Source organism: Aquarana catesbeiana, linkage group LG03 (assembly GCF_042186555.1).
Source record: "Aquarana catesbeiana isolate 2022-GZ linkage group LG03, ASM4218655v1, whole genome shotgun sequence".
NCBI lineage: Eukaryota > Metazoa > Chordata > Amphibia > Anura > Ranidae > Aquarana > Aquarana catesbeiana.
Window position 1 is genome coordinate 901,755 of NC_133326.1, and position 16,512 is coordinate 918,266.

The following is a 16,512-nucleotide window of genomic DNA, read 5'->3' on the forward strand; positions in this document are numbered from 1 at the left end:
CATCCATTTCTCCATCCAGCTTTCCATCCACATTTACATCCACCTCTCCATCCACTTCTTCATCTACTTCTTCATCCATTTTTACATCCACTTCTCCATCTACTTCTCCATCAACCTCTACATCCACTTCTCCATACACATCACCACCTATCTCTACATCTACTTCTCCATCCACCTCTATATCCAATTACCCATCCACCTCTACATCAACTTCTCCATCAACCTCTCCACTACTTCTTCATCCACTTCTACATCCAACTCTACATTAGACATGGGCAGAACGAAAAACAATGTTTAGTTGTGGATGGATTCATTAAGTTAAAAAATGTGTTTAATTACATTTGTTATGTTAGAATGATTTGTATTTGTAATTATTTCATAGGCTTTTTAAAGATTTGTGATTTTATCAGATAAAAATAAGTTTTCACAACATAAAAACCTCCATTATGGGCCCAACAGAATATGTTAATTAGTTTTGGAATTTGTTTTGTTTCATTTCATTTTCATTAAATTTCGTTTTGCTTAATTAATTTTCAAATGAATTCAAATTTTCGGATTGGTCAAAAAATGATCGACCAATTCGAATTCTGTGGGAAGAATATCTGGTCGTTAGGGTTTTGTTTACATTAGGGGCAGGGATCTGGGGGCTCCTTTGTTAAAGAGGCTTTTCAGATTCCGATAAGCCCGCAGACCCCCACAAATACTGCCCAGGGTTGTGGGGAAGAGGGCCTTGTCCCTATCAACATCAGGACAAGGTGCTTTAGGTGGGGAGGGGCAGAGCTCATGACTTATTGTTGGTAAGGATGTGGGCGACCAGCTTCCCGGCCCGCTGACAGCTGATGACTCATGGTTGGTAAGAACGAAGAGGGCCGGCTTTCCGGCCCGCTGACAGCTGATGTCTCATGGTTGGTAAGGACGCAGGTGGACGGCTTCCCGGCACGCTGACAGCTGATGTCTTATGGTTGGTAAGGACACGGATGGATGGCTTCCCGGCCTGGCCGCTGACAGCTGATGACTCATGATTGGTAAGGACGTGGATGGACGGCTTTCTGGCCCGCTGACAGCTGATGACTCATGTTTGGTATAGACGTGGGCAGCCGGCTTTCCGGTTGTGGGGAAGAGGGCCTTGTCCCTATCAACATCAGGACAAGGTGCTTTAGGTGGGGGGGGCAGAGATCATGACTTATTGTTGGTAAGGATGTGGGCGACCAGCTTCCCGGCCCGCTGACAGCTGATGACTCATGGTTGGTAAGAACGAAGACGGCCGGCTTTCCAGCCCGCTGACAGCTGATGTCTCATGGTTGGTAAGGACGCAGGTGGACGGCTTCCCGGCACGCTGACAGCTGATGTCTCATGGTTGGTAAGGACACGGATGGATGGCTTTCCGGCCCGCTGACAGCTGATGTCTCATGGTTGGTAAGGACGCAGACAGCTGGCTTCCCGGCCCGCTGACAGCTGATGACTCATGGTTGGTAAGGACACGGACGGATGGCTTTCCGGCCTGCTGACAGCTGATGACTCATGGTTGGTAAGGATGCGGACGGCTGGCTTCTGGGCTCGCTGACAGCTGATAACTCATGGTTGGTAAGGATGCGGACGGATGGCTTCCCAGCCTGCTGACAGCTGATGTCTCATGGTTGGTAAGGACACGGATGGATGGCTTTCCGGCCCGCTGACAGCTGATGTCTCATGGTTGGTAAGGACGCAGACAGCTGGCTTCCCGGCCCGCTGACAGCTGATGACTCATGGTTGGTAAGGACACGGACGGATGGCTTTCCGGCCCGCTGACAGCTGATGACTCATGGTTGGTAAGGATGCGGACGGCTGGCTTCTGGGCTCGCTGACAGCTGATAACTCATGGTTGGTAAGGATGCGGACGGATGGCTTCCCAGCCTGCTGACAGCTGATGTCTCATGGTTGGTAAGGACACGGACGGATGGCTTTCCGGCCTGCTGACAGCTGATGACTCATGGTTGGTAAGGATGCGGACGGATGGCTTCCCGGCCCGCTGACAGCTGATGTCTCATGGTTGGTAAGGACGCGGACGGCCGGCTTCTGGGCTCGCTGACAGCTGATAACTCACGGTTGGTAAGGATGCGGACGGATGGCTTCCCAGCCTGCTGACAGCTGATGTCTCATGGTTGGTAAGGACACGGACGGCCGGCTTCTGGGCTCGCTGACAGCTGATAACTCATGGTTGGTAAGGATGCGGACGGATGGCTTCCCGGCCCGCTGACAGCTGATGACTCATGGTTGGTAAGGATGCGGACGGCCGGCTTCTGGGCTCGCTGACAGCTGATGACTCATGGTTGGTAAGAATGCGGACGGATGGCTTCCCGGCCTGCTGACAGCTGATAACTCACGGTTGGTAAGGATGCGGACGGCCGGCTTCTGGGCTCGCTGACAGCTGATGACTCATGGTTGGTAAGGACGCGGACGGATGGCTTCCCAGCCTGCTGACAGCTGATGACTCATGGTTGGTAAGGACGCGGACAGCCGGCTTCCGGGCTCGCTGACAGCTGATGACTCATGGTTGGTAAGAATGCGGACGGATGGCTTCCCGGCCTGCTGACAGCTGATAACTCACGGTTGGTAAGGATGCGGACGGCCGGCTTCTGGGCTCGCTGACAGCTGATAACTCATGGTTGGTAAGAATGCGGACGGATGGCTTCCCGGCCTGCTGACAGCTGATGACTCATGGTTGGTAAGGACACGGACGGATGGCTTCTGGGCTCGCTGACAGCTGATAACTCATGGTTGGTAAGGATGCGGACGGCCGGCTTCCCGGCCCGCTGACAGCTGATGACTCATGGTTGGTAAGGACGCGGACGGCCGGCTTCTGGGCTCGCTGACAGCTGATAACTCACGGTTGGTAAGGATGCGGACGGATGGCTTCCCAGCCCGCTGACAGCTGATGACTCATGGTTGGTAAGGACGCGGACGGCCGGCTTCTGGGCTCGCTGACAGCTGATAACTCACGGTTGGTAAGGATGCGGACGGATGGCTTCCCAGCCCGCTGACAGCTGATGACTCATGGTTGGTAAGGACGCGGACGGCCGGCTTCTGGGCTCGCTGACAGCTGATAACTCACGGTTGGTAAGGATGCGGACGGATGGCTTCCCAGCCCGCTCAATAACAACCAGCTATTTCTTCACAAAGAATTCCAGTCGGTTGATCATTTTTTAACTGATCCAAGATCGAATCGTTCAAAAAATTTGGAATTTGTTAGAAAAGGAATAAACAAAATGAGCTTTAATTAATTTCAACAAAATTCGTTACTATTTCATTCGGAGATTTGGATGAATCCAAATCACAGAATAACCAAAAATTTGATTGAATTTGTACCGAAAGTAATTTCACACGTCTAGAAGAAACAATCTTTTTGTATACCTGAAGACACACATGTATAACAATGATGCTGAGTATAATCATTCCACGCATGTTATCCCTTCATATATGTACACCGTCCACTGCTGCCAGAACAGGGTTGGGGGTCGGGGGGGGGGGGGGGACAAGGAGCATTACAATGAGTATACTATACATATACAATGCCATAGAAGAAGATCCAATGACTTAGATACTGGTAATGGATTGGATGTGTATTGTACAATAGTTATGTACAGGAGATCGGTTCCAAATATAAGGCCACTCACCTTCTCATCATCAAGTAATGGAATCTGTGAAAATAAAGGTGGTAGTTTTATTAGGTAGGTGGGGGGAAGAGCTGGGAGGAGCATACAAAATGCAGTCATAGTGACCCAACCAATGGCAGATCATTCCATTCATCTCTCAGGAGACAGAGATTGGTGGAAGGATATTTCATGTTGAATAATAAGAATAACTTTCATTCATATATCATTCCTGGTTCCTGCCATATGCAGATATCTTCCCAAATACAGAACGTTTTTTAGTGACTATACTAAATCCGAGGCGGCGCTGTCAGGTAACATTGTCCCCTCCCCCCGTGGCCAAAAAGAGAACAAAAAATGTTTTGATGGAGTTGGAAATGTCACATTTGGCCCAAATTTGTTGATTTGAACACAAATGATGCTAAAAAATGTATTTCACCAGCAGAGGCGGACTGACCATTGAGCCACTCAGGCACTTCCCGAGGGCCCTGGGCCACTAGGGGGCCCCCTCAGGGTTGCCAGCCTCAGTAAAACCAGGGACAGTATGTATAAATCTGTGTTTTTTTTACATCTGCCTGTGTATACATGTATGTGTATACTGTGTGATTGTATACTGTGTGTGTGTATACTGTGTGTGTGTGTATACATGTATGTGTATACTGTGTGATTGTATACTGTGTGTGTGTATACTGTGTGTGTGTATACTGTGTGTGTGTATACTGTGTGTGTGTGTATACTGTGTGATTGTATACTGTGTGTGTGTATACTGTGTGTGTGTATACTGTGTGATTGTATACTGTGTGTGTGTATACTGTGTGTGTGTATACTGTGTGTGTGTATACTGTGTGATTGTATACTGTGTGATTGTATACTGTGTGATTGTATACTGTGTGTGTATACTGTGTGTGTGTATACTGTGTGTGTATACTGTGTGATTGTATACTGTGTGATTGTATACTGTGTGTGTGTATACTGTGTGTGTGTGTATACTGTGTGTGTGTATACTGTGTGATTGTATACTGTGTGTGTGTATACTGTGTGTGTGTATACTGTGTGTGTGTATACTGTGTGTGTGTGTATACTGTGTGATTGTATACTGTGTGTGTGTATACTGTGTGTGTGTATACTGTGTGATTGTATACTGTGTGTGTGTATACTGTGTGTGTGTATACTGTGTGTGTGTATACTGTGTGATTGTATACTGTGTGATTGTATACTGTGTGATTGTATACTGTGTGTGTGTATACTGTGTGTGTGTGTATACTGTGTGTGTGTGTATACTGTGTGATTGTATACTGTGTGTGTGTATACTGTGTGTGTGTGTATACTGTGTGATTGTATACTGTGTGTGTGTATACTGTGTGATTGTATACTGTGTGTGTGTATACTGTGTGATTGTATACTGTGTGTGTGTATACTGTGTGTGTGTGTATACTGTGTGTGTGTATACTGTGTGATTGTATACTGTGTGTGTGTATACTGTGTGTGTGTATACTGTGTGATTGTATACTGTGTGTGTGTATACTGTGTGTGTGTATACTGTGTGTGTGTATACTGTGTGATTGTATACTGTGTGATTGTATACTGTGTGTGTGTGTATACTGTGTGTGTGTATACTGTGTGATTGTATACTGTGTGTGTGTATACTGTGTGTGTGTATACTGTGTGTGTGTATACTGTGTGTGTATACTGTGTGTGTGTGTATACTATGTGTGTGTATACTGTGTGTGTATACTGTGTGATTGTATACTGTGTGTGTGTGTATACTGTGTGTGTGTATACTGTGTGATTGTATACTGTGTGTGTGTATACTGTGTGATTGTATACTGTGTGTGTGTATACTGTGTGATTGTATACTGTGTGTGTGTATACTGTGTGATTGTATACTGTGTGTGTGTATACTGTGTGTGTATACTGTGTGTGTGTGTATACTGTGTGTGTGTGTGTATACTGTGTGTGTGTGTATACTGTGTGTGTGTGTGTATACTGTGTGATTGTATACTGTGTGTGTGTATACTGTGTGTGTGTATACTGTGTGATTGTATACTGTGTGTGTGTATACTGTGTGTGTGTATACTGTGTGATTGTATACTGTGTGATTGTATACTGTGTGTGTGTATACTGTGTGATTGTATACTGTGTGTGTGTATACTGTGTGTGTGTGTATACTGTGTGATTGTATACTGTGTGTGTGTGTATACTGTGTGTGTGTATACTGTGTGTGTGTATACTGTGTGATTGTATACTGTGTGTGTGTATACTGTGTGATTGTATACTGTGTGTGTGTATACTGTGTGATTGTATACTGTGTGTGTGTGTATACTGTGTGTGTGTATACTGTGTGATTGTATACTGTGTGTGTGTATACTGTGTGATTGTATACTGTGTGTGTGTGTATACTGTGTGTGTGTGTGTATACTGTGTGATTGTATACTGTGTGTGTGTATACTGTGTGTGTGTATACTGTGTGATTGTATACTGTGTGTGTGTATACTGTGTGTGTGTATACTGTGTGTGTGTATACTGTGTGATTGTATACTGTGTGATTGTATACTGTGTGTGTGTATACTGTGTGATTGTATACTGTGTGTGTGTATACTGTGTGTGTATACTGTGTGTGTGTATACTGTGTGTGTATACTGTGTGTGTGTATACTGTGTGTGTGTGTATACTGTGTGTGTGTGTATACTGTGTGATTGTATACTGTGTGTGTGTATACTGTGTGATTGTATACTGTGTGTGTGTTTACTGTGTGATTGTATACTGTGTGTGTATACTGTGTGTGTGTGTATACTGTGTGTGTGTATACTGTGTGTGTGTGTATACTGTGTGTGTGTATACTGTGTGTGTGTGTATACTGTGTGTGTGTGTATACTGTGTGATTGTATACTGTGTGTGTGTGTATACTGTGTGATTGTATACTGTGTGTGTGTATACTGTGTGATTGTATACTGTGTGTGTGTGTATACTGTGTGATTGTATACTGTGTGTGTGTATACTGTGTGTGTGTATACTGTGTGATTGTATACTGTGTGTGTGTATACTGTGTGATTGTATACTGTGTGTGTATACTGTGTGTGTGTATACTGTGTGTGTGTGTATACTGTGTGATTGTATACGTGTGTGTGTGTATACTGTGTGATTGTATACTGTGTGTGTGTATACTGTGTGATTGTATACTGTATGATTGTATACTGTGTGTGTGTTTACTGTGTGATTGTATACTGTGTGTGTGTATACTGTGTGTGTGTGTATACTGTGTGTGTGTATACTGTGTGTGTGTATACTGTGTGATTGTATACTGTGTGTGTGTATACTGTGTGATTGTATACTGTGTGTGTGTATACTGTGTGTGTGTATACTGTGTGTGTGTATACTGTGTGTGTGTGTATACTGTGTGATTGTATACTGTGTGTGTGTTTACTGTGTGATTGTATACTGTGTGTGTATACTGTGTGTGTGTGTATACTGTGTGTGTGTATACTGTGTGTGTGTGTATACTGTGTGTGTGTATACTGTGTGTGTGTGTATACTGTGTGTGTGTGTATACTGTGTGATTGTATACTGTGTGTGTGTATACTGTGTGTGTGTATACTGTGTGATTGTATACTGTGTGTGTGTATACTGTGTGATTGTATACTGTGTGTGTGTATACTGTGTGTGTGTATACTGTGTGTGTGTGTATACTGTGTGTGTGTATACTGTGTGATTGTATACTGTGTGTGTGTGTGTATACTGTGTGATTGTATACTGTGTGTGTGTATACTGTGTGTGTGTATACTGTGTGTGTATACTGTGTGTGTGTGTATACTGTGTGATTGTATACTGTGTGTGTATACTGTGTGTGTGTATACTGTGTGTGTATACTGTGTGTGTGTATACTGTGTGATTGTATACTGTGTGTGTGTATACTGTGTGATTGTATACTGTGTGTGTGTGTGTATACTGTGTGATTGTATACTGTGTGTGTGTATACTGTGTGTGTATACTGTGTGTGTGTGTATACTGTGTGTGTGTATACTGTGTGTGTGTGTATACTGTGTGTGTGTATACTGTGTGATTGTATACTGTGTGTGTATACTGTGTGTGTGTGTATACTGTGTGTGTATACTGTGTGTGTATACTGTGTGTGTGTATACTGTGTGATTGTATACTGTGTGTGTGTATACTGTGTGTGTATACTGTGTGTGTGTGTGTACTGTGTGATTGTATACTGTGTGTGTGTATACTGTGTGTGTATACTGTGTGATTGTATACTGTGTGTATACTGTGTGTGTGTGTATACTGTGTGATTGTATACTGTGTGTGTGTATACTGTGTGTGTATACTGTGTGTGTGTATACTGTGTGATTGTATACTGTGTGTGTGTATACTGTGTGATTGTATACTGTGTGTGTGTATACTGTGTGATTGTATACTGTGTGTGTGTATACTGTGTGATTGTATACTGTGTGTGTGTGTATACTGTGTGTGTGTGTATACTGTGTGTGTGTGTGTATACTGTGTGATTGTATACTGTGTGTGTGTATACTGTGTGTGTGTATACTGTGTGTGTGTGTGTATACTGTGTGATTGTATACTGTGTGTGTGTATACTGTGTGATTGTATACTGTGTGTGTGTATACTGTGTGATTGTATACTGTGTGTGTGTGTATACTGTGTGTGTGTGTATACTGTGTGTGTGTGTGTATACTGTGTGATTGTATACTGTGTGTGTGTATACTGTGTGTGTGTATACTGTGTGATTGTATACTGTGTGTGTGTATACTGTGTGATTGTATACTGTGTGTATGTATATACTGTGTGTGTATACTGTGTGTGTGTATACTGTGTGATTGTATACTGTGTGTATGTATATACTGTGTGTGTATACTGTGTGTGTGTATACTGTGTGTGTATACTGTGTGTGTGTGTATACTGTGTGATTGTATACTGTGTGTGTGTATATACTGTGTGTGTATACTGTGTGTGTGTATACTGTGTGTGTATACTGTGTGTGTGTATACTGTGTGATTGTATACTGTGTGTGTGTATACTGTGTGTGTATACTGTGTGTATGTGTGTATACTGTGTGATTGTATACTGTGTGTGTGTATACTGTGTGTGTGTGTATACTGTGTGATTGTATACTGTGTGTGTGTATACTGTGTGATTGTATACTGTGTGATTGTATACTGTGTGTGTGTATACTGTGTGTGTGTATACTGTGTGATTGTATACTGTGTGTGTGTATACTGTGTGATTGTATACTGTGTGTGTGTATACTGTGTGTGATTGTATACTGTGTGTGTATACTGTGTGATTGTATACTGTGTGTGTATACTGTGTGATTGTATACTGTGTGTGTGTGTATACTGTGTGTGTATACTGTGTGTGTGTGTATACTGTGTGATTGTATACTGTGTGTATGTATACTGTGTGTGTATACTGTGTGTGTATATACTGTGTGTGTGTATACTGTGTGTGTATATACTGTGTGTGTATACTGTGTGATTGTATACTGTGTGTGTGTATACTGTGTGTGTGTATACTGTGTGTGTATATACTGTGTGTGTATACTGTGTGTGTGTGTATACTGTGTGTATATACTGTGTGTGTATACTGTGTGATTGTATACTGTGTGTGTGTATACTGTGTGTGTATACTGTGTGTGTGTATACTGTGTGTGTATACTGTGTGTGTGTATACTGTGTGATTGTATACTGTGTGTGTGTATACTGTGTGTGTGTATACTGTGTGTGTATACTGTGTGTGTGTGTATACTGTGTGATTGTATACTGTGTGTGTGTGTATATACTGTGTGTGTGTATACTGTGTGTGTGTATGCTGTGTGTGTGTATACTGTGTGTGTGTGTATACTGTGTGTGTGTATACTGTGTGTGTGTGTGTATACTGTGTGTGTGTATACTGTGTGTGTGTGTATACTGTGTGATTGTATACTGTGTGTGTGTATACTGTGTGATTGTATACTGTGTGTGTGTATACTGTGTGTGTATACTGTGTGTGTGTATACTGTGTGTGTGTATACTGTGTGTGTGTGTATACTGTGTGTGTATACTGTGTGATTGTATACTGTGTGTGTGTGTATACTGTGTGTGTATACTGTGTGTGTGTGTATACTGTGTGTGTGTATACTGTGTGTGTGTATACTGTGTGTGTGTATACTGTGTGATTGTATACTGTGTGATTGTATACTGTGTGTGTATACTGTGTGTGTGTATACTGTGTGTGTGTATACTGTGTGATTGTATACTGTGTGTGTGTGTATACTGTGTGTGTGTATACTGTGTGTGTATACTGTGTGATTGTATACTGTGTGTATACTGTGTGTGTGTATACTGTGTGTGTGTATACTGTGTGTGTATACTGTGTGTGTGTATACTGTGTGTGTATACTGTGTGTGTATACTGTGTGTGTATACTGTGTGTGTGTATACTGTGTGTGTATACTGTGTGTGTGTATACTGTGTGTGTGTATACTGTGTGTGTGTATACTGTGTGTGTGTGTATACTGTGTGTGTGTATACTGTGTGTGTGTGTATACTGTGTGATTGTATACTGTGTGTGTGTGTATACTGTGTGTGTGTATACTGTGTGTGTGTATACTGTGTGATTGTATACTGTGTGTGTATACTGTGTGTGTGTATACTGTGTGATTGTATACTGTGTGTGTGTATACTGTGTGATTGTATACTGTGTGTGTGTATACTGTGTGATTGTATACTGTGTGTGTGTGTATACTGTGTGTGTGTATACTGTGTGTGTATACTGTGTGATTGTATACTGTGTGTGTGTATACTGTGTGTGTGTATACTGTGTGTGTGTGTATACTGTGTGTGTGTATACTGTGTGTGTGTATACTGTGTGTGTGTGTATACTGTGTGTGTGTATACTGTGTGTGTATACTGTGTGATTGTATACTGTGTGTGTGTATACTGTGTGTGTGTATACTGTGTGTGTGTGTATACTGTGTGTGTGTATACTGTGTGTGTGTATACTGTGTGTGTATACTGTGTGTGTGTATACTGTGTGTGTGTATACTGTGTGTGTGTGTATACTGTGTGTGTGTGTATACTGTGTGTGTGTATACTGTGTGTGTGTATACTGTGTGTGTGTATACTGTGTGTGTGTGTATACTGTGTGTGTGTGTATACTGTGTGTGTGTATACTGTGTGTGTGTATACTGTGTGTGTGTATACTGTGTGATTGTATACTGTGTGATTGTATACTGTGTGATTGTATACTGTGTGATTGTATACTGTGTGGCCCCATAATCTCCTATTGCCCGGGGGCCCCTGTTTACCAGAAATATTGACAGTTTAATTTGAGACACGTTAAAAGAGAATTATGTTTTTTTTTTAAAGATTCATACTTACCTATATGGATGCTGCATCTGTCCCCCGCCGGCTCTAACACTGAGAACCGAGCGATCAAACACAGCTGATCACTCGGTTCTCACAGCTCCCTGAGCATAGAGCTGCAGACTGTCAGTCACCACTCTCTGCTCTGCCCCCTCCTCACTCATTGGAGAGCTGATCTGTGGAGGGGGCGGGGGTGGCCGGCTCAGGCTCTCAGTGGTTCTCTGCTCTGCCCCCTCCTCACTCATTGGAGAGCTGAGCTGTGGAGGGGGCGGAAGCGGCCGGCTCAGGCTCTCAGTGGTTCTCTGCTCTGCCCCCTCCTCACTCATTGGAGAGCTGAGCTGTGGAGGGGGCGGGGGTGGCCGGCTCAGGCTCTCAGTGGTTCTCTGCTCTGCCCCCTCCTCACTCATTGGAGAGCTGAGCTGTGGAGGGGGCGGGGGTGGCCGGCTCAGGCTCTCAGTGGTTCTCTGCTCTGCCCCCTCCTCACTCATTGGAGAGCTGAGCTGTGGAGGGGGCGGGGGTGGCCGGCTCAGGCTCTCAGTGGTTCTCTGCTCTGCCCCCTCCTCACTCATTGGAGAGCTGAGCTGTGGAGGGGGCGGGGGTGGCCGGCTCAGGCTCTCAGTGGTTCTCTGCTCTTCCCCCTCCTCACTCATTGGAGAGCTGAGCTGTGGAGGGGGCGGGGGTGGCCGGCTCAGGCTCTCAGCGGTTCTCTGCTCTGCCCCCTCCTCACTCATTGGAGAGCTGAGCTGTGGAGGGGGCGGGGGTGGCCGGCTCAGGCTCTCAGCGGTTCTCTGCTCTGCCCCCTCCTCACTCATTGGAGAGCTGATCTGTGGAGGGGGCGGGGGTGGCCGGCTCAGGCTCTCAGTGGTTCTCTGCTCTGCCCCCTCCTCACTCATTGGAGAGCTGAGCTGTGGAGGGGGCGGGGGTGGCCGGCTCAGGCTCTCAGCAGCCCAGCGGAGTCGGGTGTTGGTCCAGGGATCTGGCGGATCCCGACTTCCATTGTCAGGATGACGTGGAGCCCGGAACAACCCTGTCACGTCAGCAGAGCCAACTTAAGTCCACTCTCTGCTGAAAATGGGTCACAGGAGTACAAAATTAATTGCACTTCTGTGATCCATAGGAGAAGTCCAGCCAAACAAGCTTTCCCCGTACTTCTCCTTTAATCGTCTTTGTATCATTAAGGTTTATTCAGAATATGTGACATGTTCTAAAATATAAAACAAATATCTAACTTCAGCATTTTGCTGTCTATATGTACAGTACTGTGCAAAAGTTTTAGGCAGGTGTGAAGAAATAATGTAGGGACCAGCACTGCTGGAGCTGAGGGACTCTCCTAGCTGCCGGGGGAAGAACTCCTCCAGTGAGAGTGGGGGGGGGGGGTTGAAAGACAGATTCTGGTGGTAGGGGACTCAATTCTTAGAAGGACAGACAGGCCAATCTATAACAAAGACCTGAAGCGCCGAACAGTATGTTGTCTACCGGGCGCTCGGGTTCGACACATCACGGATCTTGTGGACAGATTACTGGGAGGGGCTGGGGAAGACCCGGCTGTCATGGTGCACGTTGGCACCAATGACAAAGTCAGAGGCAGATGGAGTGTCCTAAAGAACAATTTTAGGGACTTAGGAGCTAAATTGAGGAAAAGGACCTCCAAGGTAGTATTCTCAGGAATACTACCGGTACATCGAGCCACACCAGAGAGGCAGAGGGAGATTAGGGAAGTAAACAAGTGGCTGAAGATCTGGTGTAGTAAGGAGGGGTTTGGGTTCCTGGAGGACTGGGCCGACTTCTCAGTCAGTAACCGGTACTATAGAAGGGACGGACTGCACCTAAATGAGGAGGGTGCAGATCTGCTGGGAATGAAGATGGCCAAAAAGTTAGAGGGGTTTTTAAACTAGGTGATGGGGGGGAGGGTCCAGAGACAGTGATAGCCAGCGCGGAAGATATTCCAGAGGGTAGTGTTGGGGGCATTAGTGGTAGGTTAACCAAAGCACAAAAACACAAGGTGAGTATAGTAGCAAGTCCTAGTTGCAATCTCAGAACCCCCAATACGAGGACAATATGCGACCGGTCTAAACTATGTGGCATGTTCACCAATGCCAGGAGCATGGCGGACAAGATGGGTGAACTAGAGATACTGTTGTACGAGGAGGATTTGGATTTTGTGGGAATTTCACAGACCTGGTTCAACAGCTCTCATGATTGGCTGGCAAACATTCGAGGGTATTCCCTTTATCGAAAGGATAGAGAGGGTAAAAAAGGGGGTGTGACAGACTCACCCGGGATAGAGGCTTTTGGAGGGGACTGAATGTGAGCCTCTTGCCTACAGATTATGGGCCCTGGCATTTGGGGTACCCTTGAGGTGTTGTTACTTTGGCTTTGGGTCCTTGTCCCCCAGGACACACAGACTCTGGGGACCCTGTATTTGCCATAGTAGCAATAGTGACTGAGTCATACTGTTGGGACTCATACTGTGAGAAGATGCTAATGTCATCAACTCCACTCACCTGTCTGATGTCAGCTATAATGTGTTTAATGTAAATGAGTCTAGTCTGGCTTACCACAGGTTCTAAGGGTATTCAACTCATTGTTTGTTCTAATTAACCCTGTGTTGATGTTTATGGTAATGTGTGTTGAATAGTCAATGAGCTAGGAGACGTAGTCACCTAGTCTGGGTAAATGATTTAGTAAACTAGCTCATGTTAATTAGGTTACAGTTGTGTTGTTAGAGGAGGTTCCAACGGCATATAAAGTCTTGTAATTTTGATTCTAAATAAAATATAGTCCATGTTAGCAGTGAAGCAAGTCTCGCCTTGTTTTATGCTTGAGAGCGGTTGGAATATCTGATATCTGTAAACAAACTGGGAGGAAGTAGTATATGACGGAAGCACTCAAGCGGCGTGTGGGACGTTCCGTGACAGGGGATATGCCTATATATCAAGAATAATGTACAAGTGAATGTGAGAGATGACATCACTGAGGGAGCTAGAGAGGAGGTGGAATCCTTATGGGTAGAGCTCCAAAGGGATGAAGCTAAGGGGAAAATAATACTGGGAGTATGCTATAGGCCCCCTAACCTGAGGGAGGAAGTGGAGACGGATCTCCTATCACAAATTGGATTAGCAGCAAGGATGGGAAGTGTTATCATAATGGGGGATTTTAATTATCCAGACATAGACTGGGCGGAGGGAACCGCGCATTCATTTAAGGCTCGCCAGTTCTTTAATGTCTTGCAGGACAATTTTATGGGTCAGATGGTAGACGCACCAACTAGAAATAAAGCGTTACGGGATCTACTGATTCATCTGAATCACACAAATAGGAAACATGAAGGGAATACAAAGACACTGAATTTCAAAAGAGCCAACTTCCCTAAACTACGAACATTGCTAGAAGGCATAAATTGGGATAAAATATTAGGAACAAAGAATACGGAGGAGAGATGGGTTTGCTTTCAGAGCATATTAAATAAGGGAATTAGCCAATGCATCCCATTGGGTAATAAATTTAAAAAAGGGAACAAAAGTCCTGGATGGCTTAACTGCAATGTAAAAATGCATATAAAAGCAAAGGAGAAGGCCTTCAAAAAATACAAGGTTGAGGGATCATCATCAGCATTCAGACTTTATAAAGAATGCAACAGGAAATGTAAGGGTGCAATAAGGACGGCTAAGATAGAACATGAAAGACACATAGCGGAGGAGAGCAAAAAGAATCCCAAGAAATTCTTTAAGTATGTAAACAGTAAAAAAAGGAGGACAGACCATATTGGCCCCATAAAGAATGAGGAAGGACATCTGGTTACAAAGGATGGGGAGATGGCAAAGGTATTGAATTTATTCTTCTCCTCGGTCTTCACGAGTGAATCGGGGGGCTTCAGTAACCAAAACTGCAGTGTTTATCCTCATGACACATCACAGGAAGCACCTCCATGGTTAACAGAGGACGGAATTAGAATTAGACTTGAGAAACTTAACATTAATAAATCACCGGGACCAGATGGCTTGCATCCGAGAGTACTTAGGGAACTCAGTCAAGTGATTGCCAGACCGTTGTTCCTAATTTTTACTGACAGTCTACTGAATGGAATGGTACCAGCTGATTGGAGAAAAGCCAATGTAGCACCAATATTTAAAAAGGACACAAAATACATCCCTGGGAATTACAGACCAGTTAGCCTAACATCAATAGTATGTAAACTCTTGGAGGGGATGATAAGGGACTATATACAAGATTTTAGTAATAAGAACGATATCATTAGCAGTAATCAGCATGGATTCATGAAGAATCGTTCTTGCCAAACCAATCTATTAACCTTCTATGAGGAGGTGAGTTGCCATCTAGATAAAGGAAGGCCCGTAGACGTGGTGTATCTGGATTTTACAAAAGCATTTGACACAGTTCCCCATAAACGTTTACTGTACAAAATAAGGTGCGTTGGCATGGACCATAGTGTGAGTACATGGATTGAAAACTGGCTACAAGGGCGAGTTCAGAGGGTGGTGATAAACGGGGAGTACTCGGAATGGTCAGGGGTGGGTAGTGGGGTCCCCCAGGGTTCTGTGCTGGGACCAATCCTATTTAATTTGTTCATAAACGATCTGGAGGATGGGATAAACAGTTCAATCTCTGTATTTGTGGACGATACTAAGCTAAGCAGGGCAATAACTTCTCCGCAGGATGTGGAAACCTTGCAAAAAGACCTGAACAAATGAATGGGGGAGGGGCGACTACATGGCAAATGAGGTTCAATGTAGAAAAATGTAAAATAATGCATTTGGGTGGCAAAAATCTGAATGCAATCTATACACTGGGGGGAGAACCTCTGGGGGGATCTAGGATGGAAAAGGACCTGGGGGTCCTAGTAGATGATAGGCTCAGCAATGACATGCAATGCCAAGCTGCTGCTAACAAAGCAAACAGAATATTGGCATTAAAAAGGGGATCAACTCCAGAGATAAAACGATAATTCTCCCGCTCTACAAGACTCTGGTCCGGCCGCACCTGGAGTATGCTGTCCAGTTCTGGGCACCAGTCCTCAGGAAGGACGTACTGGAAATGGAGCGAGTACAAAGAAGGGCAACAAAGCTAATAAAGGGTCTGGAGGATCTTAGTTATGAGGAAAGGTTGTGAGCTCTGAACTTATTCTCTCTGGAGAAGAGACGCTTGAGAGGGGATATGATTTCATTATATAAATACCGGACTGGTGACCCCACAATATATAAATACCGGACTGGTGACCCCACAATATATAAATACCGGACTGGTGACCCCACAATATATAAATACCGGACTGGTGACCCCACAATATACAAATACCGGACTGGTGACCCCACAATTTATAAATACCGGACTGGTGACCCCACAATATATAAATACCGGACTGGTGACCCCACAATATATAAATACCGGACTGGTGATCCCACAATATACAAATACAGGACTGGTGACCCCACAATATACAAATACCGGACTGGTGACCCCACAATATACAAATACAGGACTGGTGACCCCACAATATACAAA

General features: G+C 44.4%; 1 protein-coding gene across 4 annotated transcripts in view; it reads right to left on the reverse strand.

Moving 5' to 3' along the window:
- Positions 1-16,512, reverse strand: part of SLC4A5 (solute carrier family 4 member 5) — a 241,374-nt gene that overhangs the window by 203,053 nt on the left and 21,809 nt on the right. For 3 of the 4 annotated variants that reach the window (XM_073618224.1, XM_073618221.1, XM_073618222.1), the window contains exon 2: positions 3,654-3,677. The exons of the other annotated variant lie outside the window; for it this stretch is intronic. In XM_073618224.1, the coding sequence (XP_073474325.1) occupies positions 3,654-3,664 (11 nt within the window). In that variant the 5' untranslated portion in view covers positions 3,665-3,677. The remainder of the gene's footprint in view (positions 1-3,653; positions 3,678-16,512) is intronic. 4 annotated transcript variants of the gene reach the window in all.